The sequence below is a fragment of the Oncorhynchus gorbuscha genome, linkage group LG20 (assembly GCF_021184085.1).
Source record: "Oncorhynchus gorbuscha isolate QuinsamMale2020 ecotype Even-year linkage group LG20, OgorEven_v1.0, whole genome shotgun sequence".
In the NCBI taxonomy this organism is placed as follows: Eukaryota; Metazoa; Chordata; class Actinopteri; order Salmoniformes; family Salmonidae; genus Oncorhynchus; species Oncorhynchus gorbuscha.
In genome coordinates, this window is record NC_060192.1 from 31,887,452 (window position 1) to 31,912,271 (window position 24,820).

A 24,820-nucleotide genomic window follows, 5' to 3' on the forward strand; every position below is an offset into this window, starting at 1 on the left:
TTAGTAGGCCGAGGCCAATAGAGACCGATAGGAATAACATGTGCTTCAGTAAGGTTGGCTTCTTAGTGGTCATAGCCATGGTTATCAACACTACTGCATTAAACATAAGTCACCGAAAATAGATGTTGTGGTGGCAGCTGCAGAGAAGTTCTTGGGTGTACAAGATTTTATTGCAGAAGAATTACAAGGTGTGTAGAACGACAGCGTCTGTTCTCCCAGGCTGCCGACCTTGTGTAGGATCAGACAGGGCCAAAGTAGTGGAATAGTAGTGCAGTTTTAATGGGTGTAGGGCAGGTTTTCCCAAACTCGGTCCTGGGGACCCCAAGGGGAGCACATTTTGGTTTTTGCCCTAGCACTGTCTACACAGCCGATTCAAATAATCAAAGCTTGATGATGAGTTGATTATTTGAATCAGCAGGCAGTGATGCAACCGGTCACGATGCTCTCGATGGTGCAGCAAAATAAATTTTTGAGGATCTGGGGACCCATTCCAAATCTTTTCAGTTTCCTGAGGGAGTAGAGGTGTTGTTGTGCCCTCTTAACGACTGTCTTGGTGTGTTTGGACCATGATAGTTCGTTGGTGATGTGGACACCAAGGAACTTGAAACCCTCGTCATGCTCCACTACAGCCCTGTTGATGTTAATGGGGGCCTGTTCGGCCCGCCTTTTCCTGTAGTTCACGATCAGCTCCTTTGTCTTGCTCACATTGAGGGAGAGGTTGTTGTCCTGGAACCACACTGCCAGTTCTCTGACCTCCTCCCTATAGGCTGTTTCATCACTGTTGTGTCGTCAGTGGTAGGCCTGATAACCGAATTGGAGTGGGTCTAGGGTATCCGGGAGGATGCTGTTTATTTGAGCCATGACCAGCCTTTAAGCTGATTCAAAGCACTCCAGAGGAATACATTTAATTCTACAGTATTTTGATTAAAATGTTTCACGGACAAAATTAAATATATTTAAGTTTTTTTTTTTGTAGTGGGGACAGTAACAGAAATCTCTAAAAATTATACTTGAAGAAATTTTATAATTATTTAATGTTTTACAATGTTTAAATATTTTATATGTTTATTTTTTTAGCTCACATAATATCATTTAAAAGTATGTATTAAGGTGTCAGTAATAGAATAAATGTGGCAAAAACAAATGTAGACATTAACCAATTTCTATAGCGTCCAAAATATGTATTTACAATGGGGAAGGAGTGCCAAGATGGAGGCACTCTGGCTTCAACACAGCGCCCCCATTGGTCATCTAGTGCAAAGTATTGATTTCCATTAGTTACTATAGCCACAAAGTCAAAATTGGCTATCGTAAAAATTCAGGCAAACAAAAATGTGCTTTTCGGGCTTAGTTTAAAGTTAGGGTTAAGCACAAGGTTAGCAGTGTGGTTAAGGTTAGGTTTAAGATCAGATTTTTAAATAAATATACATTTTAGAAATGGGCGTGGTTTGAGACTTTGTGGCTGTGGTAACTAGTGATTACCGGGAAGACACTGACAGAGGATTTCTAAAATGGCGACGTCTTTAGGAGCTAACACTTACAATAGACAAAATTGGGAAGACGCGGTATGTTTTAAATGATATGTTTCAGTTAATCTGAAAGGAAAATGCCATGTGTAATTGTTATTCTGCGATATTGATTGCGTCAATAAGCAGTGGTACTAGAGATACGTTTAGTGTTTTCCTGGGAGCTCGCTTAGCTAACTAGCTAATGGCTAATGGTTTCTAGCTAGCTAAGTCGTTGCCCTTTTAATAGTTAGCAAAATAAACATTCACAGCTGCGTAACTAAAAATGTAATGTTCTTGAACTATTTAATCGATTATTCAAAGAAGTTAGCTAGTTAATTTGTAAAATATCAGATTATAGCTTTACCGTTAGCTAACCACGTTACTAGTAGCTACTGTATGTTAGCTAGCTAACGTTAATTGTTTTGTTTTTTGCCATCTTCACTTCCACAGGATTTCCCCATTCTCTGCCAGACATGTCTTGGAGAGAATCCTTATATTCGAATGGTACGTTTTATTCAATTCTCTAACTTCGGGTTAATGTTCTCTGGGAACTAACTAACGTTAGCCCATTATCATGAGTATCCGTTCATTAACATCACACATACCATAATAATAATAATAATATAGCGTTAAAACACAGTGTCGGGATTGTAGCTCACTCGAGGCAGTAATGGGCCAAGCTAATGGCTTAGAATTGTTGGCATAAGGCTGCCTAGAGTTTTTGAGAGCTAGGAGCTAACCACCTTTTTGCTAAATGTATGTTCGTGTAGCTGAATCTTTAATTGACATGTCCTTCTAGATATGGTAATTCAAAACAGGTACTCATCCTGTATCACAATCTTTTTTTTTTTGTTGCTAGACCAAGGAGAAGTATGGCAAGGAGTGCAAGGTAAGAAATTCACAAGTGCATTAATGCTCAATTGGATTAATCAGTCACAGTTACACACATAGCAGAGTTCTCCAACATAGGTTCTGAGGAGATAACCCTGTACATAAGTAGAGTACCCTGCTACAGAGTATGCCACTGCAATCTAAACATTCACTGACCTCCTGCTTCATCTATGTCCTTCATAGATATGTGCCAGACCATTCACTGTGTTCCGATGGTGTCCTGGGACCCGCATGCGCTTCAAGAAGACAGAGGCGTGCCAGACGTGCAGCAAGATAAAGAATGTCTGTCAGACCTGCCTGCTGGATCTAGAGTATGGTGAGTCAACATGGACAGGGTTTGGATCAGGTTATATCTGTACCATCCAGAGAATGACTACACGCACACAGAGAGTTGTACAGGTATATTTAAAAAAAAGTTGCATGTCCGACAAGTTCACAGTGGATGTTAATTTTCACTACTCCTTCATCTAGGCTTGCCAATACAGGTCCGAGACACTGGTCTGTCAATCAAGGACGATGTGCCAAAGTCAGATGTGAACAAGGAATACTACACACAGAACATGGAAAGAGAGGTGATCTATTTTCTCTTATTCAAGATCAAAGGTAGTTGGTAACATGATCTGAGTCCCGTGTGTAATCTTCTAATTGTGTGACGGCAGTAATGTTACCAGACAGATCAATGTTTACATTCTGTCGTCTAGCCTAAGTCTGCTTGCTTCGTAAATATCCTAACAGTGTGTTCATGCCAAGAGGGTTCAGATAGCACCCTTTGACCCTTCTCATTTTCCCTTGAAGATTCCAGACAATGTTTACTCGCCAAGTCACATGACTCATTCATGAGGACCACCCAGAAATATCTGGTCTTTGGTCCTCTGGTCTTAGTTGTGTACCTTCCGTGGCCAGGTCATTCGTCATTATTTCAGTCTTCATGACATCTGGTAAATTAAATGGTTCAAATTTCGGTGAAATGCATCCACTTGACAGTCGCTCTCTCCTGACTACAGATAGGGAACTCTGATGGTACCCGGCCCGTGGGTCTCCTGGGTAAGGCCCCCAGCTCTAGTGACATGCTGCTGAAGCTAGCCCGCACCACACCTTACTACAAGAGGAACAGACCACATATCTGCTCCTTCTGGGTGAAGGGAGAGTGTAAGAGAGGAGAGGAGTGTCCTTACAGGTGAGCAACTGTCAACATCATGAAACCATAGGTGCAAAGAAATACATGGCACATGTTAAATATTGGGCAGTTGTTGACTTATGAGCCAATGGGAAAAAGTAAATGCAGTGGCACAGGTCTGGTTCTCGACTTTGGCCAAGATAAGATTGTTTTCAAGATGTTGACAGACGTTTTGCTTTAACTCTCATCTCTGAACTACTGCACTCCAGGCATGAGAAGCCAACTGATCCAGATGATCCCCTGGCAGACCAGAACATTAAGGACCGTTACTATGGTATCAACGACCCTGTGGCTGACAAGCTGCTGAAGAGAGCCTCCACCATGCCGAGACTGGACACTCCAGAGGACAAGTCCATCACTACACTGTACGTGGGGGGGCTCGGAGACTCCATCACAGACTCTGAACTCAGGTGAGTGCCTGCCCAGAATAATATATTTTTACTCCAAATGAGTAAAAATGTACTCATTTACAGGAATGGCCTGTGGAATAGTTACAGGGGAGAGGAGGCACGATAAATGAGCCAATATAACTGCTTGCCCCCCGACAGGAACCATTTCTACCAGTTTGGGGAGATCCGGACCACCACCATCGTTCAGAGGCAGCAGTGTGCCTTCATCCAGTTTGCCACCCGTCAGGCTGCAGAGTTAGCTGCCGAGAAATCCTTTAACAAGCTCATTATCAACGGTCGCAGACTCAACGTCAAATGGGGCAGGTAAAGTACCATCCTATGATATGACAGTCTCATGCACTTCCACCTGTGGTTCCTAATACTAGTGACAGATGGCTGTGGCAGCAGGTACCTGTGTTTCTGTTGACTGATTTCTCTGTTATCACAGATATTGCAAGTAAAAGCACCTCCAGTGTGACATGAGTTGATGTGATGGACTCACTGTGTTGTTCTGTTCCAGGTCCCAGGGAGAGGGGGGAAGGAGGGATGGGAGAGGGGGGAAGGACGGAAGGGGAGAAGGGCTGACTGAGATGGGGCTGAAGCTGGAGCCGGTACCTGGACTGCCTGGAGGTGAGAGCTATACACAGAGAATCTCAATTTAATTTCCTTGATTCCTAGCTACCTCTGTCTATCACCTCATCCTCAAAACTCATTAGATGAGAAGGTCAGAGGATGAGGGACCTCAGACCTCTTCCAATGGGGTTTGAGAAGGAGACTAGACGATAGGAACCAGGGTTGTTGCAGTGACCGTATTATCGCCACACCGGTAGTCATGAGTCATGACCGCAGTAAAATTCTATGTGACTCGGTCGCAATAATCTCCTCTTGTGCACTCAGGACATGCATTAGTAGTACCCAACTCGCTAACACTCATAAGGTCACTAAGGGTCTGGTACTCAGGGCTCTATTGCCCCTCTAACCACTCTGACATCAATGCAATCGAAATCACATCAAACACTTATCATCAAAACAGTACGTGCTTTTAAAACTCACCTCACTGTGATTGATTAATTTAAAGAAAGAAGTTCAACAACATGTTGTAACTGAGTGGGTAACGTGGTCATTGTAGATTTTGTTTCAAATTCTAACACAAGGAAATGGACAGCGCTTTCTAAGGTGATGATTCGCTTATGCAAAGGCCTGTATATGAGCCCGAGCCCATGCCTTTAAATTGTTTAACCTGGGTCAAAAGTTTCAGGTAGCCTTCCACAAGCTTTCCACAATAAGTTGGGTGAATTTTGGCTCATTCCTCCTAACAGAGCTGATGTAACGGAGTCAGGTTTGTAGGCCTCCTTGCTTGCAGACACTTTTTCAGTTCTGCCCACAAATATTCTATAGGATTGAGGTCAGGGCTTTTTGATGGCCACTTCAATACCTTGACTTTGTTGTCCTTAAGTCATTTTGCCACAACTTTGGAAGTATGCTTGAGGTCATTGTCCATTTGGAAGACCCATTTCCGACCAAGCTTTAACTTCCTGTCTGATGTCTTGAGATGCTGCTTCAATATATCCACATAATTCTCCTACCTCCTATGCCATCTATTTTGTGAAGTGCACCAGTCCCTACTGCAGCAAAGCACCACCACAACATGATGCTGCCACCCCTGTGCTTCATGGTTGGGATGGGTGTTCTTCGGCTTGCAAGCCTCCCCTTTTCCCTCCAAACATAACGATGGTCATTATGGCCAAACAGTTCTGTTTTTGTTTCATCAGACCAGAGGACATTTCTCCAAAAAGTACAGTCTTTGTCCCCATGTGCAGTTGCAAACCGCAATCTGGCTTTTTTATGGCGGTTATGGATCAGTGGTACTAGATTTTGGCCAAGTCGCCCAGCCCTAGCCAACTGCATATTACACACGGCATAAAAAATACTGATTTTGAGATACCTTTGGAATATTATTGGTCTAGCATAAATTAGTTTCAGCCTATAGTTAATTTGTATTTGAATAGCCTAGTAATAGGGCATGTTTTTATATTTTCATAATTAACAGGTTGAAACATTTACCATTATAGCTACAGAATCTCATTACTGAGTATCCATTTCCTGTTCTCTTCCTGCGTTTCTTCCACCAGCGTGCAGAGAGTAGAGCTGTCAACAGTTTAATGAAATGTTTTTTTTTGTGCAAACACATTACTATTTGTGTTCCTGAGCAGATTTCACTTGTTTTCCCAAATGAAGCATTGGGTAGCTACAGGAACATGTTTGGATAGCCCATGGCATACAGAGTGCAGTCTGAGGCAAGGAACAGAGCACACTCTTTTGTGTTTTTTTTACTACTTTCTTAATAGCCTATAGGCCCATCATGCAGTCATATTTGTTTTGGTTTCTAAGACATTCTAAGGTTTGTATCATTCACAACTGAAGTTGGCAAATAACTCTAAATGTACCGTTTCGGACCTGTTTCAAATGATAACTTTTACGCTCAACATAGCCACTTCATATGCACACATTCTTGCACCAGAATGAGGGAAAATAACCTTTATAATTCAGTTAAGTTCAATTATATTCTTGTTACAATAAAATAATGGCACTTATAAGCATATATTTTCAGCTAAACGAGCCAGCCTACAGCCGTGATGCATAGCCAGACAACATACAGTAGGCCAACTCATTATGTTCTTCTGAAATCCATTTTCTTCATATCATATTTCTTTAGACCTGACTAAAATCATGGATTTATTGTGATGGCCTATATGCAATTGATTTATTTGACTTGTCGACGTTCCGAAGGTACGCATCAGCGACTTGTATGTGTGGAGGCCTGGAGATGCTAAACATGTTTATGTGTAACCAGTTAATAACGCTCTATTACGTTCCAAAACAAAGCGCCTATGCAAAACCCTCACTGTCACTCGAACGTGTTCCAGCATCCACCTGGCAGATGGAACTCTTTGCTAGTAGGTGTGTATGTAGGCTATCTGCTCCTCCCCTCTGAAGCCTAGGTTACTGTAGCCTACTCACGACGTTACAAGCATGATTCAGAAATGAGGGGGATGTTTTAAAAGAATGGATTAACTTTTTCAATGCTAGTTAAGGATACTATAGTTATGTTTCACATTGAATTTATTAACTACAAAAAGTTGTTTCTAATTCTTGAGCTCCTCTGTACACACAAGCTTGCTGATGTTTGCTCTGGTCCCATGTTAAACCAACTCGGAAGTTCAGACATTCAAAGTTCCTCCGTTGGGGTAATTCTGTGCGACTAATTCAGATAATGCATGTCATAAAAAGATACCCAGCGCTTCAAGGTAAGCTTCCTCCATCTTCTCGCAGAATTTCAGTTGCATCTTGCGGCCTACACTGTCACTGGCAGCACAGTGTGTGTGGGTTTGTCATGATTAAACCTTGCTGAATTACAGAAATCATGCTGTTATGGAAAATACAACTTCTTTCCTATACAGATTAAATAGCTTCCATAGCAAGCTACTCTATCCCCACTAATTGGTGAAGTATTTTAATGGTTTAAAAAGGAATATCAACCAGTATCTTTTTGGGGGTTCGAACCGGTTGCTGATAGGAGCAGTGGAACAGAATAAAAAATATAATGGTTCTGCTCACAATGAAACGATTTGAAAATAATTTTGGTTTCAACCCCTGAGTAAAACCCTCACACACATTTTACGGTGCTCTTTCAGTGATGTGACTTGTCAATACTGACCCTCTGTCTCTGTCCTGCAGCGCTACCTCCACCGCCTGTGGATGAAGACACCCCTACCAACTACTTCAACCTGGGCCCCAACTCAGCTCCTCCTGTCATGAACATCAGTCTACCCCCACCCCCCGGTGTGGCTATGCCCCCCCCTCCAGGTAAAACAAGACCCCCCCTGAAGTGGACCACAAATAAAACATTTTCAAAAGTGTTTTCATTGTGTTGTCCTCTGAAATACAGAGTAAATTAGGACAAGTTAAAAATATATATTTTTATCCCCCTCAACTAAGATGTTATAACCTGTGGTGTTTCTATCCCTACAGGCTTTGGGCCACCCATGTTTCACTCCATGGACCCTATGGGGATGCCCCCTCCCATGGGCATGAGGCCCCCTGGCCATGTCCACTACCCCTCCCAGGATCCACAGCGCATGGGTGCACATGCCAGCCGTCACGGAGGCTCCTAAGACCCTCGTACCTCACTGTTTATGATTAACATCGTTATAATTTGACCAATTTCGCCCTATTAATAACCGACACAGTTACTATAGTCACAGTTCACAGATGTGAAATGCTTCTTTTATATACGTGTAATGGAGAAGAACCTCTGTTTTGTGCATCAGCAAGGTCTTGCTCGTTAGGAAACTGGAGTGCTGAACAGTATAGTTTTAAATGATTCGTTATACCTTCCTCCATCGAACCTACAAGTAACTGCCAAAATAAAGGGAACATAAAGTGTCTTAATAGGGTGTTGGGCCAAAACTGCTTCAATGCGCCTTGGCATAGAACTCTACAAGTGTCTGGAACTCTACTGGAGGGATGCGACACCCATTCTTCCACAATAAATGAATTCAGTGTTTTGTTGATGGTGGTGGAAAACGCTGTCTCAGACGCATCAGAATCTCCCGTAAGTGTTCAATTGGGTTGAGGCCCGGATGACTAAGACATACACATTTTAAATCACCTATGTTCCTATGAGACCCCTTTTTTCCCCCCAATGTCACTGATCTCTTCTAACCATGGTAGCCAAAATAATGGGCAACTGATCATTTTATTTCTTAATGAACTCAGGAACCACACCTGTGTGGAAACACCTGCTTTCAATACATTTTGTATCCCTCATTTTGTAAAGTGTTTCCTTTATTTTGGCAGTTACCTGTATGTTCTATCTCTGGCTTGTATATTTGAAAGGGGGAGGGAGGGTTACGTTTGCAAGTTGTGCATATTGTACTGAACCTTATAGAAGAGAATGTCTCCATTTCTACAATTGATTTTTTTCCTTATAATTCATTTTATGCAGAATTGTCAGATGTTTAACGTCTTCAGAACAACCAATTGTTAAGACATTTACATTTAAGTCATTTAGCAGACGCTCTTATCCAGAGCGACTTACAAATTGACCATTTGACTTCCATGTGGTGGCACTATTATATAAAGAATGATGGTGTCCATGACTCCACAGCATTGTCAACGTCTTTTATTATAACTGTGAAAAGTGTATGGTTAACGTTTTTGCTTCATTAAACATATCCTTTCTTTTAAAGTGTGTTTTTGTAATAGCATCATTTAATAAGTTGTGACCTTGATGAAGTATGACCTGGTCTAAGACATTGTGGATATCATTAGCTGTGGCAGAACAAGACAAGGAGAGAACATTATTTTTCTAAAGTGATTACATGCTAGAAAATTGCACATTAGTATCCACTGTTTGGACTTGCAGTTTGTAAGAGTGTAGCGAGGTCATCTAAAGCTGTCATGGAGCACATTCGACATTGATGCCGACTTTACAGGAGAGTCAAGACTGATCAACAAATCCCCTTCCATCATATATAACTAAATATTATTTGTAGATCAGTCAGTCACAAGTTACCCCTGATGCTCTCCATCACAGCCATGGGCTCAGAGGTCTGAAGTCTCTGTTTCAGCAGTGTAGTGGGCAGCCCAGCCCCTTGGGGTGCGGTTGAAGTTGGGCCTGTCACATATGCTCTCCCAGGTCCGACTCGGTTCAGTATGGGCCTGCAGGAGCTCAAACCCTGGCAGGGGGAACATCCTCACACTACCTGCTGTCCCCCCAAATGGCATCGGGGCCCTACAGAAATAAATGGGTGTCAGGATCTGCAGTTAGTAAGTCTAACGAATCCCCTTGCCGGCAGGGTAGCCTAGGGGTTAGAGCGTAACAGGAAGGCTGCAAGTTCAAATCCCCGAGGTGACAAGGTACAGATCTGTCGTTCTGCCCCTGAACAGGCAGTTAACCCCCTGTTCCTAGGCCGTCATTGAAAATAAGAATTTGTTCTTAACTGACTTGCCTAGTTAAAGGTAAATTTAAAAAAGTAAAAATCTGTCGTTCTGGCCTTGAGCAAGGCAGTTAATCCACCATTCCCCGGGCGCCAAAGACATGGATGTCGATGAAGGCGGCCTCCTGCACCTCTGATTCAGAGGGGTTGGGTTAAATGCGGAAGACATATTTCAGTTGAATAAATTGTTGGACATCTGACTAGGTATCCCCTTTTCCCTAAACCACAGATGAAATCAAATGTATCTGATCATAAGACCTCTGGTGTGGGTCATGGTAGCATGGTGAGTAGATTCTCAAAGTTTAATGACTAGTTCTGATTAGTAATTTACCTTTGTATCTTGATATAAATCTCTCTTGAGTGTTTTCTAGAGTTGTGTGGGGATCAGCTTACAGACGCTGTGTTTTAAAATAGAAGCTTTACTCAGTGGCCCAGGCTGGTGTGAGCCAGCGCCAGATTCGGGGTTCACAAGCAGACGACAGCCTTTTAGAAAGAGGTTTCAGAAGCCAGCCAAGGAGCAAACCAGAGGAGGAAGCCAGAGGCCTAGAACTTTCTTTGACTACTGAAAGATTGACTCTTGAGTACTTTTCAAAACACACACTTTGGTTAGTCAACCACAAGCTGTGTGGGGGTGTAGGGAGTGGTCAAGGGCAGGCTATAGAGCCAGTCACTTGGGCTCACCTGTTGAAGCACCTGTAGTTGTTTGGGGTGAGCTTCTGTGGCAGCTCAGGGAGATGGGCAGAGATGGCAGACAGCAGCTTGTCACTGTTACCGTTATGGCGCTGAATCTGCCATGGGGAGCAGTAGGCCTTGGGAATCACAGTGACGTTGAACCTCTCATGAGGAACTTCTTTCAGAGGCCCATTGTAACCTTTGAGGGAGAGGTGGATTGTTATTGTAGGGGTAATACCCTGTCCCCTTCCATCAGACAGACAGACACTCTCTCACACTCAGTTACCTGGGGCCAGGACACTGGGGTTTCCCTTACTGGCTATTGTGTTCTTCAGGGATCTCACTAGGCTGTTTCTTCCTGGTTGTCCAATATAGACCTCTGTGTGGTAATTATTCTTCCCCCCTTGTAAGACTCCCTGGTTGTGTGTACTGCTATGGTCTGGCTGCTGGGGGTCGTGGGGCACCACCCTGTGAGTGTCTGGTGCTACGTTCTCCAAGGTGAACCTCTCCACCCTCTTCTGTCTCTCCTGGTACATTCTGGAACCTATGTTAGACAGCAGGTTAAGCTCTTCCATCATCACATCCTGAGGAACGCTGATCTTCTTCCCCAGGTCAAAGTGCTCTGAGGTGTCGGCAACACAGAGACAAGAGAACACACAAAGGCAGACACGTAGATAGTGTAGACAGATGAACAATCAAATAAGTAGAGAGGTAAACACAGACTAACGTATCAATATCCTCCACAGTCTTTTGACTTGATTGTAGTGACCTCTTTACCTTACAAGCAAAGCCACTGCCCAAGCCGGAGCTGGAATGATTCAATGTTCTCTATGTCTTCGGTGTTTAATAGAATGTAGCTAACTGGCTCTAACAGTACATGACTGAATTGCAGACACATCATACAGCTAACCTCTCATTGTTTGTAACAGTATCTGATTCTGGCACATTGAGTTCTGTTTTCAGACTCTGAATGAGGATGGTTACTTCAGGAAGGTGTTTGATTGCTGGGGATGTTTAATCATTAAACATGACACCTGGAGGAGTATGGGACATGCTGTTCTTGTTATTAGGTCATGTATGTTGGGTTCATGGCTCTGCCCTACCCTGCTACTATGAGTCACACCTCGTCTCAGCATAATGATATTATGCCTGGAGTGATACACATTACTGGGTTCTCGCTCCCTTCACTCCCTCATAATTCACAACTCACGGTTGAGCTCAGAGGGAATGCCATTTGCCCTGTTGAGCTAGAATATATGAACTTTTCTGGATCAAATAGGATTGAAAGGGAAACAAAAGATAATGGAATTCTCCTATGAAATGCAATGCAATGTGGCATTCTTTTTCAATAGCTCGTCCTGAGTCTTGACTCCCTCTGGGGACTGTGGTGGTTGCCATACCTCCTTGTTTTTCCATGCACAGTTCCTGGACCAACTGTTTCCTCTGCTTGGCCAGGTCACAGTCTGGTTCCTGCATCGTCCCTGTCAATAGGATTACACCCTGGCATCAGACTAGTATGATTACACCCTGCCATCAGAGACTAGTATGATTACACCCTGCCATCAGACTAGTATGATTACACCCTGCCATCAGAGACTAGTATGATTACACCCTGCCATCAGACTAGTATGATTACACCCTGCCATCAGAGACTAGTATGATTACACACTGCCATCAGAGACTAGTATGATTACACACTGCCATCAGAGACTAGTATGATTACACCCTGGCATCAGAGACTAGTATGATTACACCCTGGCATCAGAGACTAGTATGATTACACCCTGCCATCAGACTAGTATGATTACAACCTGCCATCAGACTAGTACAATTACACCCTGCCATCAGACTAGTATGATTACACCCTGCCATCAGACTAGTATGATTACACCCTGTCATCAGACTAGTGTGATTACACCCTGCCATCAGAGACTAGTATGATTACACCCTGCCATCAGAGACTAGTATGATTACACCCTGCCATCAGAGACTAGTATGATTACACCCTGCCATCAGAGACTAGTATGATTACACCCTGCCATCAGAGACTAGTATGATTACACCCTGCCATCAGAGACTAGTATGATTACACCCTGCCATCAGACTAGTACGATTACACCCTGCCATCAGACTAGTGTGATTACACCCTGCCAGCAGACTAGTGTGATTACACCCTGCCATCAGAGACTAGTATGATTACACCCTGCCAGCAGACTAGTGTGATTACACCCTGCCATCAGAGACTAGTATGATTACACCCTGCCAGCAGACTAGTGTGATTACACCCTGCCATCAGAGACTAGTATGATTACACCCTGCCAGCAGACTAGTGTGATTACACCCTGCCATCAGAGACTAGTATGATTACACCCTGCCATCAGACTAGTATGATTACACCCTGCCAGCAGACTAGTATGATTACACCCTGGCAGCAGACTAGTATGATTACACCCTGCCATCAGACTAGTATGATTACACCCTGCCATCAGACTAGTACGATTACACCCTGCCATCAGACTAGTATGATTACACCCTGCCAGCAGACTAGTATGATTACACCCTGGCAGCAGACTAGTATGATTACACCCTGCCATCAGACTAGTATGATTACACCCTGCCATCAGAGACTAGTACGATTACACCCTGCCATCAGAGACTAGTATGATTACACCCTGCCATCAAATACCAATATGATTACACGCTGCCGCCAGAGACCAGTGTGATTACACCCTGCCATCAGAGACTAGTATGATTACACACTGCCAGCAAACTAGCATGATTACACCCTGCCATCAAATACCAATATGATTACACGCTGCCGCCAGAGACCAGTGTGATTACACCTTGCTTTCAGAGAGCAATATGATTACACCCTGCCATCAGAGACTAGTGTGATTACAACCTGCCAAACAGAGACTAGTATAATTACACCCTGCCATCAGAGACTAGTGTGATTACACCCTGCCATCAGAGAGTTGTATGATTACACCCTGGCATCAGAGACTAGTATGATTACACCCTGCCACCAGAGACTAGTATGATTACACACTGCCAGCAAACTAGCATGATTACACCCTGCCATCAGAGACTATTGGGATTACATCCTGCCACCAGAGACTAGTATAATTACACCCTGCCATCAGAGACTAGTGTGATTACACCCTGCCATCAGAGAGTTGTATGATTACACCCTGCCATCAGAGACTATTGGGATTACACCCTGGCATCAGATACCAATATGATTACACCCTGCCATCAGATACCAATATGATCATGCCCTGCCATCAGAGAGCAGTATGATTACACCCTGCCACCAGAGAGCAGTATGATTACACCCTGGCATCAGAGACTAGTGTGATTACGCCCTGCCAAACAGAGACTAGTGTGATTACACCCTGCCATCAGAGACTGGAGGGATTACACCCTGCCAACAGAGAGTGGTATGATTACATCCTGCCAGCAGAGAGTGGTATGATTACACCCTGCCATTAGAGACTATTGTGATTACACCCTGCCATCAGAGAGCAGTATGATTACTCCCTGCCATCAGAGACTAGAATGATTACACCCTGCTACCATAGAGCAGTATGATTGCAACCTGCCATCAGAGAATAGTGAGATATACCCTGCCATCAGAGACTAGTGAGATATACCCTGCCATCAGAGACTAGTGGGATTACACCCTGCCACCAGAGACTAGTGTGATTACACCCTGCCATCGGAGAGCAGTATGATTACACCCTGCCATCAGAGACTAGTATGATTACACCCTGCCACCAGAGACTCGTGTGATTACACCCTGCCATCAGAGACTAGTATGATTACACCCTGCCACCAGAGACTCGTGTGATTACACCCTGGCATCAGAGACTAGTATGATTACACCCTGCCATCAGAGACTAGTATGATTACACCCTGCCATCAGAGACTAGTGTGATTACACCCTGGCATCAGAGACTAGTATGATTACACCCTGCCATCAGAGACTCGTGTGATTACACCCTGCCATCAGAGACTAGTATGATTACACCCTGCCACCAGAGACTCGTGTGATTACACCCTGCCATCAGAGACTAGTATGATTACACCCTGCCATCAGAGACTAGTATGATTACACCCTGCCACCAGAGACTCGTGTGATTACACCCTGCCATCAGAGACTAGTATGATTACACCCTGCCATCAGAGACTAGTATGATTACACCCTGCCACCAGAGACTCGTGTGATTACACCCTGCCATCAGAGACTAGTATGATTACACCCTGCCACCAGAGACTCGTGTGATTACACCCTGCCATCAGAGAGTATGACAGATAGAAACAGCCTATGTAAGCATGTGTTGTTCTTATGTTATAAGGGTGCGGCAGATAGCCTAGTGGTGAGAGCTTTGAGACCAGTAACCGATCGAATCCCCGAGCTGACAAGGTAAAAATCTGTCGTTCTGTCCCTGAGCATTAACCCAGCGTTCTTCGGGCACTGAAGACGTGGACGTTGATTATGGCAGCCCCTTGTACCTGTCTGATTCAGAGGGGTTGGGTTAAATGCGGAAGCCACATTTCAGTTGATGGCATTCAGTTGTACAACTGACTAGGTTTCTCCCTTTCCTCTAATCTTGTTACTACATAACAATCCAGCATAGTAATAAGTAAACATCCAGAGATATTACAAGTAAACTGGTCGCAGCCAAGCCATTCTGTCGAATGTCACGCAGCGTACAATGTATATAGAACATGAGTTATACCGGAGTTATACAGTAATAAAGTGAGACTAACCGACAGAACAGATCCTCGTGTCATCATGATGTCTTACCTGCTATTGAAATTCCAGAACTACCTCCAGATATCAGCAAACTCGAATGAGGCTGTAAGAAACTGCTTAATAATTGCTTATGTCTCTTTATTCAAGGCAGAGCTTCCTTTGCTAGTGGAAGACTGGGTTCTGACGGTCGGACCACCCACCTTAGATCACAGGCTTATTTTAGTGAGTGGTGGTCACTAGTCAGAGTGTGCTCCTCACATTATCCCCGATAATAAAAACATGATCTAGCTGACACAGACCCTGAATGGACACCATGGTCCAGGGGTATTCAAATCTTACCTTACGAGGTCCACAGTCTAAATCAGTACCTGATACGAGGGAAGAATGAATAGAAGCAGTGGAACTGGCTTCAAGGTCAATATAATTTGAGGGCCATAATCTACACTGCTCAAAAAAATAAAGGGAACACTTAAACAACACAATGTAACTCCAAGTCAATCACACTTCTGTGAAATCAAACTGTCCACTTAGGAAGCAACACTGATTGACAATAAATGTCACATGCTGTTGTGCAAATGGAATAGACAACAGGTGGAAATTATAGGCAATTAGCAAGACACCCCCAATAAAGGAGTGGTTCTGCAGGTGGTGACTACAGACCACTTCTCAGTTCCTATGCTTCCTGGCTGATGTTTTGGTCACTTTTGAATGCTGGCGGTGCTTTCACTCTAGTGGGAGCATGAGACGGAGTCTACAACCCACACAAGTGGCTCAGGTAGTGCAGCTCATCCAGAATGGCACATCAATGCAAGCTGTGGCAAGAAGGTTTGCTGTGTCTGTCAGCGTAGTGTCCAGAGCATGGAGGTGCTACCAGGAGACAGGCCAGTACATCAGGAGACATGGAGGAGGCTGTAGAAGGGCAACAACCCAGCAGCAGGACCGCTACCTCCACCTTTGTGCAAGGAGGAGCAGGAGGAGCACTGTCAGAGCCCTGCAAAATGACCTCCAGTAGGCCACAAATGTGCATGTGTCTGCTCAAATGGTCAGAAACAGACTCCATGAGGGTGGTATGAGGGCCCGACATCCACAGGTGGGGGTTGTGCTTACAGCCCAACACCGTGCAGGACGTTTGGCATTTGCCAGAGAACACCAAGATTGGCAAATTCGCCACTGGCGCCCTGTGCTCTTCACAGATGAAAGCAGGTTCACACTGAGCACATGTGACAGACGTGACAGTCTGGAGACGCCATGGAGAACGTTCTGCTGCCTGCAACATCCTCCAGCATGACCGGTTTGGCGGTGGGTCAGTCATGGTGTGGGGTGGCATTTCTTTGGGGGGCCGCACAGCCCTCCATGTGCTCGCCAGAGGTAGCCTGACTGCCATTAGGTACCGAGATGAGATCCTCAGACCCCTTGTGAGACCATATGCTGGTGCGGTTGGCCCTGGGTTCCTCCTAATGCAAGACAATGCTAGACCTCATGTGGCTGGAGTATGTCAGCAGTTCCTGCAAGAGGAAGGCATTGATGCTATGGACTGGCCCACCCGTTCCCCAGACCTGAATCCAATTGAGTACATCTGGGACATCATGTCTCGCTCCATCCACCAACGCCACGTTGCACCACAGACTGTCCAGGAGTTGGCGGATGCTTTAGTCCAGGTCTGGGAGGAGATCCCTCAGGAGACCATCCGCCACCTCATCAGGAGCATGCCCAGGCGTTGTAGGGAGGTCATACAGGCACGTGGAGGCCACACACACTACTGAGCCTAATTTTGACTTGGTTTAAGGACATTACATCAAAGTTGGATCAGCCTGTAGTGTGGTTTTCCACTTTTGAGTGTGACTCCAAATCCAGACCTCCATGGGTTGATAAATTTGATTTCCATTGATAATTGTTGTGTGATTTTGTTGTCAGCACATTCAAATATGTAAAGAAAAAAGTATTTCATAAAAATATTTCATTCATTCAGATCTAGGATGTGTTATTTTAGTGTTCCCTTTATTTTTTTGAGCAGTGTATGAAGTTATACATACTATTCTCTCAGTAGTTCACTGTGCCCTCATTGTGTGTGTGACCTACATTTTTCTGAATATTCTCCAGGAATATACAGTACTTTAATGTACAATGAATTTGACACAGACCAAATAGTTTTTTTGTGTGTGTTTACCATTCCTGCCTCAAGTGTAATGATAACAGTGTCCACTGTGCGGCAGCACTGACTTACTGTCTGACAACAAGGCAATGACAACAAGGCAGCCAGTGACAGGGGATGGAATGGTGCTTGTCTACATTGATGGTACAAAGCAAGCATATCACATCAAGTATGAAGAGATTCTTCCAATTCAATATTTATTTGATATCACAGTCTCAATTCACACAATATAGATTCATTGTCATTTTTACAATTTTATTTTTTACAAACAATGAAACCACACAAACTACAAAATCTAACCTTTTTTTGTGAGTGTATGAATGAAGCCTTGCTCACGTGCCTTCAACTAAAGAGAGATGTTCTACTCAAAACGTTGTTGGGCTATTCGCCTATTACATGCTCTGTCCCTTGTTTTTACTTGTGCTCTTCAAGGACAGTTTTTTTCTTCCATCGACTAAACCAAAGAAGGTATCATTCCAGAGCAATAACCCTTAATGGGACCGGGAGTTGTGATTTTTCTCTTGGTGATGGTCTCTGTGGTGAACCCAAAATCTTCCATCCATTTTCTTGTGGCTGGATTTGAAAAGCCAACAAGCTCTCAAATGTTTTGGGGACATCTTCAGAGAGAAAGCTTCATCTATAAAACCTGTCACCATTGCATTGGGTGTCAACATATGTACGTGAAACACTCAAAGTGTGTTTAAAAAGCATCACGTTGGATATTCAGGGGTTAGTCATTTATCTTCTTATTTACAATGTTGTTGGAAATCCAGTTCATGCCGTCCTGCGAGAACAAGTACATCACATATACACATGAAATATTCCAAGCTACAGAATTTCCAAAGCAATCAAAGCATAAATGTATACTGTACTGTGTTACGTATGGTCATAGGACATCATGCCTGACCTCCTGACCTGATCCTCCAGCACAGTACTCAGTGGCAGATGATAATCTGGAGCTTTACACGGCATCCATGTTGTGTCACGGAAATGAGGCGAAACATTTGTCGACCCCCCCCACTAGTTTGTTTTCGCTCTTAATTTCCCCCTCACTGAGATGTTGCCCCGACAACCCTACTGTAAACTGTAATGACAGAATCTCCTGCACAGTATGTGAAACGATCAGAAAATATTAGGAAAAGATTCTACTAAGACTACTACGTTCTGAAAAGATCCTACTAATGACATGGTGTCCAGCAGAGAATAACCTCCGATTCTCCTGTGGGCTCTCAATTATTTTACTCCATGAACAGAGTGAGAACTGGTTACTTTCCACAGTGCAGACTGGCTGTACCACATGAAGAGGAATAGATAGAACATGAACTAACATTGGCTGATGCCTTCAATATCTGTCTTGTAAATCCTAGAGGATGATACAGTACTGTTGTTATTTTATATATATATATATATATATATATTGATACGGTGTCCATCGAACTTCATAAAACTGATATGATTTGTCCTATTTTGAGAGAGATGTTGTGGCCTACCTGTACACCCTCTCCAGAGACAGCTGAGCAGGCCTGGATCTGCCACGCCCGGTCGCGGTATGTGTGCAGGTTCAGGCCCTCTGCGATCTCGCTGGCGGGCGAGGCTGTGGCCAGGTCCTGCTTGTTAGCGAAGATGAGCACCGGAACCCCCTTCAGGTTCTCCTCATCAATCAGCTCTGATAGCTCCTGAGGGACCAAAGGACCAGTGTTATCCGACTCAGAGCTGAACAAAGTCTTGGAGACTACATCTCTGTGTTGCCAGCACGTAAAGGTTTGCATGTCCACTGTTAATATGCAAAGCTTACTGTTAACATTAACGTTTTACAAGACAACACTTGTGGAATAGGGTATAACGGCTATTTCAGTTGGCCTCACCAGTCCTGTTTCTTCAAACCGCTTCTTGTCTGTACTGTCTATGACATATATCTGGAGGAAAGAAGAATATTGAATCAAACTGAGACATTTATTATCTTGTAACACAAAGAAGATTGATTCTCTATTCAGTTTCTAGGTTTTTATTGAGATTGAAGATTCTGAAATAAACTAATGCCCAGTTTTTTCCCCCAACCAATAGAACAGGCTGTAGTCTAAATCTAAACTGTAGTTAATGGAAACTATTTTACTCTCTGAAACAGATTACAGATATAATAAGACAAAATAAAAATGACAAAAGTGCTAAAATGATTTACACACCAACAAATCTGTGTTTTCCAGATATTTCTTCCAGAAGGGTCTGATCTTCCTCTGTCCTCCAATGTCCCACACGTTCAGTTTCATTCCGTGAGACGTGAGACTCTTAATGTTGAAGCCCTTTGGCATCAATGGAGAAGCAGAATTCATTGATCTAACACAGTTTAGCAAAACACAACTTTATTCTGTTACAAGTGGCTCTAAATAAGCATTTATTTATAACATCATTTTTATTAGAACCAAATCCTGACATGACCAGAAAGACAGGTACAATGATACAAAACTTGAACCTCGATTTGTTACCTGGAGCTTACAAAATGTGTGTTGCACCCTCTCTGACTTTATGGTTAAGTAATCTTCAACCCCCGGATTAAAGTCTCAGCCTAGTCTCTATTCTTAGTCTAGCTAAATGTATCATTGACAATGTGCTATTTTCTGCGACAGAGGGACTAGACAAACCAACCGACTGTGATGCTTTTGCTACCAGATAACATGGTATGAAGAAGAACCAAGTCAAGCATCACTACTGTGGTATTTTAGAGACATATGAACATCTTATTTGATGTGTTAAAGTCAACTTTGGAGGATACTACTTGTCTACTTCCAGAGCCGTGAAGCGTTTGATCTGGAGTGACCTGCCCCTGGTATAGTCATCTAAGACGTTGATATGATCAGAGATCAGATTTTGAATCAGCAGGTAAAACAAATGCTTCCATTGAGCAAGTGCCATTACGTGGTACGTTGCCTTGGGCAACAATCTAAGGGAGGAAGTGCCACATGGTTGTCATTACAAAACTACATGGCCTGCTTATGTAAGTTCAGAGCACGCCAGGATCGGATCTGACCTGTGTGGGAGTAATGGTGTTGACATCCTCGGATGATAGCTGTTTTAGCAGCGTTGTTTTGCCAGCGTTGTCTAGACCCAGGAGGACTATCCGAAGTTCCTGTTCTGTGGTTCCTTTTAATTTCTGTAGGACCGAAAAGAACCCCTGAGCGAAATGAGATAGAATAGGATATTACAAACAGACACAGAAAGCAATTAGGAAGCTTGTAAGGGACTACTATGTAGTTTATTTGCAGAGAAAGTGTCAACTCTTCAGTTAGTTTCTTATTAAAAAGGGAAAACAATCAGTCCCTGAATCACGCTCTAGGACTCATCAACATGTACATTCCCATCAAACTCAAAGATCAGCAGAAGGTAGCAAGCGGGATTACCTTTTCAACTTCTCCCATGTTGAATGATGTGCTTCAGAAGGCAGGAAAGAGGACAGGGAAGAGACAAAGCCTCATTCTATGGTGAATCTTCAGAGTTGAGCACAGTGTTGTCCAGCAGGTACCCTGTAAATAGGCCTACAGATAGATACTTGGTCCCCCTTATGTCCGTTTGAAGCGTCCAGAGCCGGGTGGAGTCATCTCCTGCTTGGCCTCTCTCAGGAGGAGAAGGTGGGGGCCAGGGAGGGATTAGGGGGCCCCGATTAGCCCTCCCTGTTGTGCACGCCTTTCCTCCGCCTCCATTGGCTTCCGCCCCTCCCTTGCACTTCCAGTTCCTCCCTTCCATGCATTAAAGACTTTACCTGGATTATCCTCCCCACCACCTGTTACAGGACACCCGGGGTTCTCTATCACTCTGAACTACCACCTGTTACAGGACACCTGGGGTTCTCTATCACTCTGAACTACCACCTGTTACAGGACACCTGGGGATCTCTATCACTCTGAACTACCACCTGTTACAGGACACCTGGGGTTCTCTATCACTCTGAACTACCACATGTTACAGGACACCCAAGGTTCTCCATCACTCTGAACTACCACATGTTACAGGACACCCAAGGTTCTCCATCACTCTGAACCACCACATGTTACAGGACACCCAAGGTTCTCCATCACTCTGAACTACCACATGTTACAGGACACCCAGGATTCTCCATCACTCTGAACCACCACATGTTACAGGACACCCAGGGTTCTCCATCACTCTGAACCACCACATGTTGCAGGACACCCAAGGTTCTCCATCACTCTGAACTACAACATGTTACAGGACACCCAGGGTTCTCCATCACTCTGAACCACCACATGTTACAGGACACCCAGGGTTCTCCATCACTCTGAACTACCACATGTTACAGGACACCCAGGGTTCTCCATCACTCTGAACCATCACATGTTACAGGACACCCAGGGTTCTCCATCACTCTGAACCACCACATGTTACAGGACACCCAGGGTTCTCCATCACTCTGAACCACCACATGTTACAGGACACCCAGGGTTCTCCATCACTCTGAACCACCACATGTTACAGGACACCCAGGGTTCTCTATCACTCTGAACCACCACATGTTACAGGACACCCAGGGTTCTCCATCACTCTGAACCATCACATGTTACAGGACACCCAGGGTTCTCCATCACTCTGAACCACCACATGTTACAGGACACCCAGGGTTCTCCATCATTCTGAACCACCACATGTTACAGGACACCCAGGGTTCTCCATCACTCTGAACCACCACCTGTTACAGGACACCCAGGGTTCTCCATCACTCTGAACCATCACATGTTACAGGACACCCAGGGTTCTCCATCACTCTGAACCATCACGTTACAGGACACCCAGGGTTCTCTATCACCATGAACCACCACATGTTACAGGACACCCAGGGTTCTCTATCACTCTGAACCACCACATGTTACAGGACACCCAGGGTTCTCTATCACTCTGAACCACCACATGTTACAGGACACCCAGGGTTCTCTATCACTCTGAACCACCACCTGTTACAGGACACCCAGGGTTCTCTATCACTCTGAACCACCACATGTTACAGGACACCCAGGGTTCTCTATCACTCTGAACCACCTCATGTTACAGGACACCCAGGGTTCTCTATCACTCTGAACCACCACATGTTACAGGACACCCAGGGGTCTCTATCACTCTGAACCACCACATGTTACAGGACACCCAGGGTTCTCTATCACTCTGAACCATCACATGTTACAGGACACCCAGGGTTCTCTATCACTATGAACCACCACATGTTACAGGACAACCAGGGTTCTCCATCACTCTGAACCACCACCTGTTACAGGACACCCAGGGTTCTCCATCACTCTGAACCACCACCTGTTACAGGACACCCAGGGTTCTCCATCACTCTGAACCATCACATGTTACAGGACACCCAGGGTTCTCCATCACTCTGAACCATCACATGTTACAGGACACCCAGGGTTCTCCATCACTCTGAACCATCACATGTTACAGGGCACCCAGGGTTCTCCATCACTCTGAACCATCACATGTTACAGGACACCCAGGGTTCTCTATCACTCTGAACCACCACATGTTACAGGACACCCAGGGTTCTCCATCACTCTGAACTACCACCTGTTACAGGACACCCAGGGTTCTCTATCACTCTGAACCATCACATGTTACAGTACACCCAGGGTTCTCCATCACTCTGAACCATCACATGTTACAGGACACCCAGGGTTCTCCATCACTCTGAACCATCACATGTTACAGGACACCCAGGGTTCTCCATCACTCTGAACCATCACATGTTACAGGACACCCAGGGTTCTCCATCACTCTGAACCATCACATGTTACAGGACACCCAGGGTTCTCCATCACTCTGAACTACCACATGTTACAGGACACCCAGGGTTCTCCATCACTCTGAACCACCACCTGTTACAGGACACCCAGGGTTCTCCATCACTCTGAACCACCACCTGTTACAGGACACCCAGGGTTGTCCATCACTCTGAACCATCACATGTTACAGGACACCCAGGGTTCTCCATCACTCTGAACCACCACATGTTACAGGACACCCAGGGTTCTCTATCACTCTGAACCACCACATGTTACAGGACACCCAGGGTTCTCTATCACTCTGAACCATCACATGTTACAGGACACCCAGGGTTCTCTATCACTATGAACCACCACATGTTACAGGACAACCAGGGTTCTCCATCACTCTGAACCACCACCTGTTACAGGACACCCAGGGTTCTCCATCACTCTGAACCACCACCTGTTACAGGACACCCAGGGTTCTCCATCACTCTGAACCATCACATGTTACAGGACACCCAGGGTTCTCCATCACTCTGAACCATCACATGTTACAGGACACCCAGGGTTCTCCATCACTCTGAACCATCACATGTTACAGGGCACCCAGGGTTCTCCATCACTCTGAACCATCACATGTTACAGGACACCCAGGGTTCTCTATCACTCTGAACCACCACATGTTACAGGACACCCAGGGTTCTCCATCACTCTGAACTACCACCTGTTACAGGACACCCAGGGTTCTCTATCACTCTGAACCATCACATGTTACAGTACACCCAGGGTTCTCCATCACTCTGAACCATCACATGTTACAGGACACCCAGGGTTATCCATCACTCTGAACCATCACATGTTACAGGACACCCAGGGTTCTCCATCACTCTGAACCACCACCTGTTACAGGACACCCAGGGTTCTCTATCACTCTGAACCATCACATGTTACAGTACACCCAGGGTTCTCCATCACTCTGAACCATCACATGTTACAGGACACCCAGGGTTCTCCATCACTCTGAACCACCACATGTTACAGGACACCCAGGGTTCTCCATCACTCTGAACCACCACCTGTTACAGGACACCCAGGGTTCTCCATCACTCTGAACCACCACCTGTTACAGGACACCCAGGGTTCTCCATCACTCTGAACCATCACATGTTACAGGACACCCAGGGTTCTCCATCACTCTGAACCACCACATGTTACAGGACACCCAGGGTTCTCTATCACTCTGAACCACCACATGTTACAGGACACCCAGGGTTCTCCATCACTCTGAACTACCACCTGTTACAGGACACCCAGGGTTCTCTATCACTCTGAACCATCACATGTTACAGGTCACCCAGGGTTCTCCATCACTCTGAACTACCACATGTTACAGGACACCCAGGGTTCTCCATCACTCTGAACCACCACCTGTTACAGGACACCCAGGGTTCTCCATCACTCTGAACCACCACCTGTTACAGGACACCCAGGGT

General features: G+C 44.8%; 3 protein-coding genes across 4 annotated transcripts; 1 reads left to right on the forward strand and 2 right to left on the reverse strand.

Moving 5' to 3' along the window:
* The first annotated feature begins 1,466 nt into the window (after positions 1–1,466).
* LOC124007105 (pre-mRNA-splicing factor RBM22) lies at positions 1,467–9,219 on the forward strand. The gene is made up of 11 exons (XM_046317413.1): positions 1,467–1,565; positions 1,959–2,012; positions 2,368–2,397; positions 2,583–2,715; positions 2,871–2,971; positions 3,404–3,576; positions 3,786–3,986; positions 4,125–4,289; positions 4,486–4,595; positions 7,704–7,832; positions 7,998–9,219. The coding sequence occupies exons 1-11, from the start codon at positions 1,512–1,514 to the stop codon at positions 8,138–8,140; spliced, it is 1,293 nt and encodes a 430-aa protein (XP_046173369.1). The 5' UTR covers positions 1,467–1,511; the 3' UTR covers positions 8,141–9,219.
* Positions 9,136–12,117, reverse strand: LOC124007106 (myozenin-2-like). Its single transcript, XM_046317415.1, has 4 exons — positions 12,040–12,117; positions 10,926–11,261; positions 10,649–10,838; positions 9,136–9,762 (listed from the first exon to the last, which is right to left on the reverse strand). The coding sequence occupies exons 1-4, from the start codon at positions 12,113–12,115 to the stop codon at positions 9,573–9,575; spliced, it is 792 nt and encodes a 263-aa protein (XP_046173371.1). The 5' UTR covers positions 12,116–12,117; the 3' UTR covers positions 9,136–9,572.
* Positions 12,118–17,715: 5,598 nt separating this feature from the next.
* arl3l1 (ADP ribosylation factor like GTPase 3, like 1) lies at positions 17,716–21,169 on the reverse strand. Of its 2 annotated transcripts, none has more exons than XM_046318011.1 (6): positions 20,946–21,169; positions 20,576–20,698; positions 19,734–19,850; positions 19,416–19,466; positions 19,041–19,226; positions 17,716–18,334 (listed from the first exon to the last, which is right to left on the reverse strand). In XM_046318011.1, the coding sequence occupies exons 1-6, from the start codon at positions 20,961–20,963 to the stop codon at positions 18,281–18,283; spliced, it is 549 nt and encodes a 182-aa protein (XP_046173967.1). In that variant the 5' UTR covers positions 20,964–21,169; the 3' UTR covers positions 17,716–18,280. The 2 variants fall into 2 exon arrangements, with proteins under 2 accessions (XP_046173967.1, XP_046173965.1); XM_046318009.1 differs by having other exon boundaries at positions 20,576–20,719; positions 20,946–21,167.
* Positions 21,170–24,820: the final 3,651 nt, after the last annotated feature.

Excerpts from the sequence above, each read along its gene's own strand:
- LOC124007106 (XM_046317415.1), bottom strand. The coding sequence starts at position 12,115 with ATGCAGGAACCAGACTGTGACCTGGCCAAGCAGAGGAAACAGTTGGTC. Across the intron at positions 11,262-12,039 it reads GTGCATGGAAAAACAAGGAG|AGCACTTTGACCTGGGGAAG; the intron begins GTATGGCAACCA and ends CCGACACCTCAG. Across the intron at positions 9,763-10,648 it reads AACTACAGGTGCTTCAACAG|GGCCCCGATGCCATTTGGGG; the intron begins GTGAGCCCAAGT and ends TTATTTCTGTAG.
- LOC124007105 (XM_046317413.1), top strand. The coding sequence starts at position 1,512 with ATGGCGACGTCTTTAGGAGCTAACACTTACAATAGACAAAATTGGGAA. Across the intron at positions 2,398-2,582 it reads AGTATGGCAAGGAGTGCAAG|ATATGTGCCAGACCATTCAC; the intron begins GTAAGAAATTCA and ends TGTCCTTCATAG. Across the intron at positions 2,972-3,403 it reads CACAGAACATGGAAAGAGAG|ATAGGGAACTCTGATGGTAC; the intron begins GTGATCTATTTT and ends TCCTGACTACAG.
- arl3l1 (XM_046318009.1), bottom strand. Across the intron at positions 19,851-20,575 it reads ACACCATTACTCCCACACAG|GGCTTCAACATTAAGAGTCT; the intron begins GTCAGATCCGAT and ends TTGATGCCAAAG. Across the intron at positions 19,227-19,415 it reads GGTTTGAAGAAACAGGACTG|GAGCTATCAGAGCTGATTGA; the intron begins GTGAGGCCAACT and ends TTGGTCCCTCAG.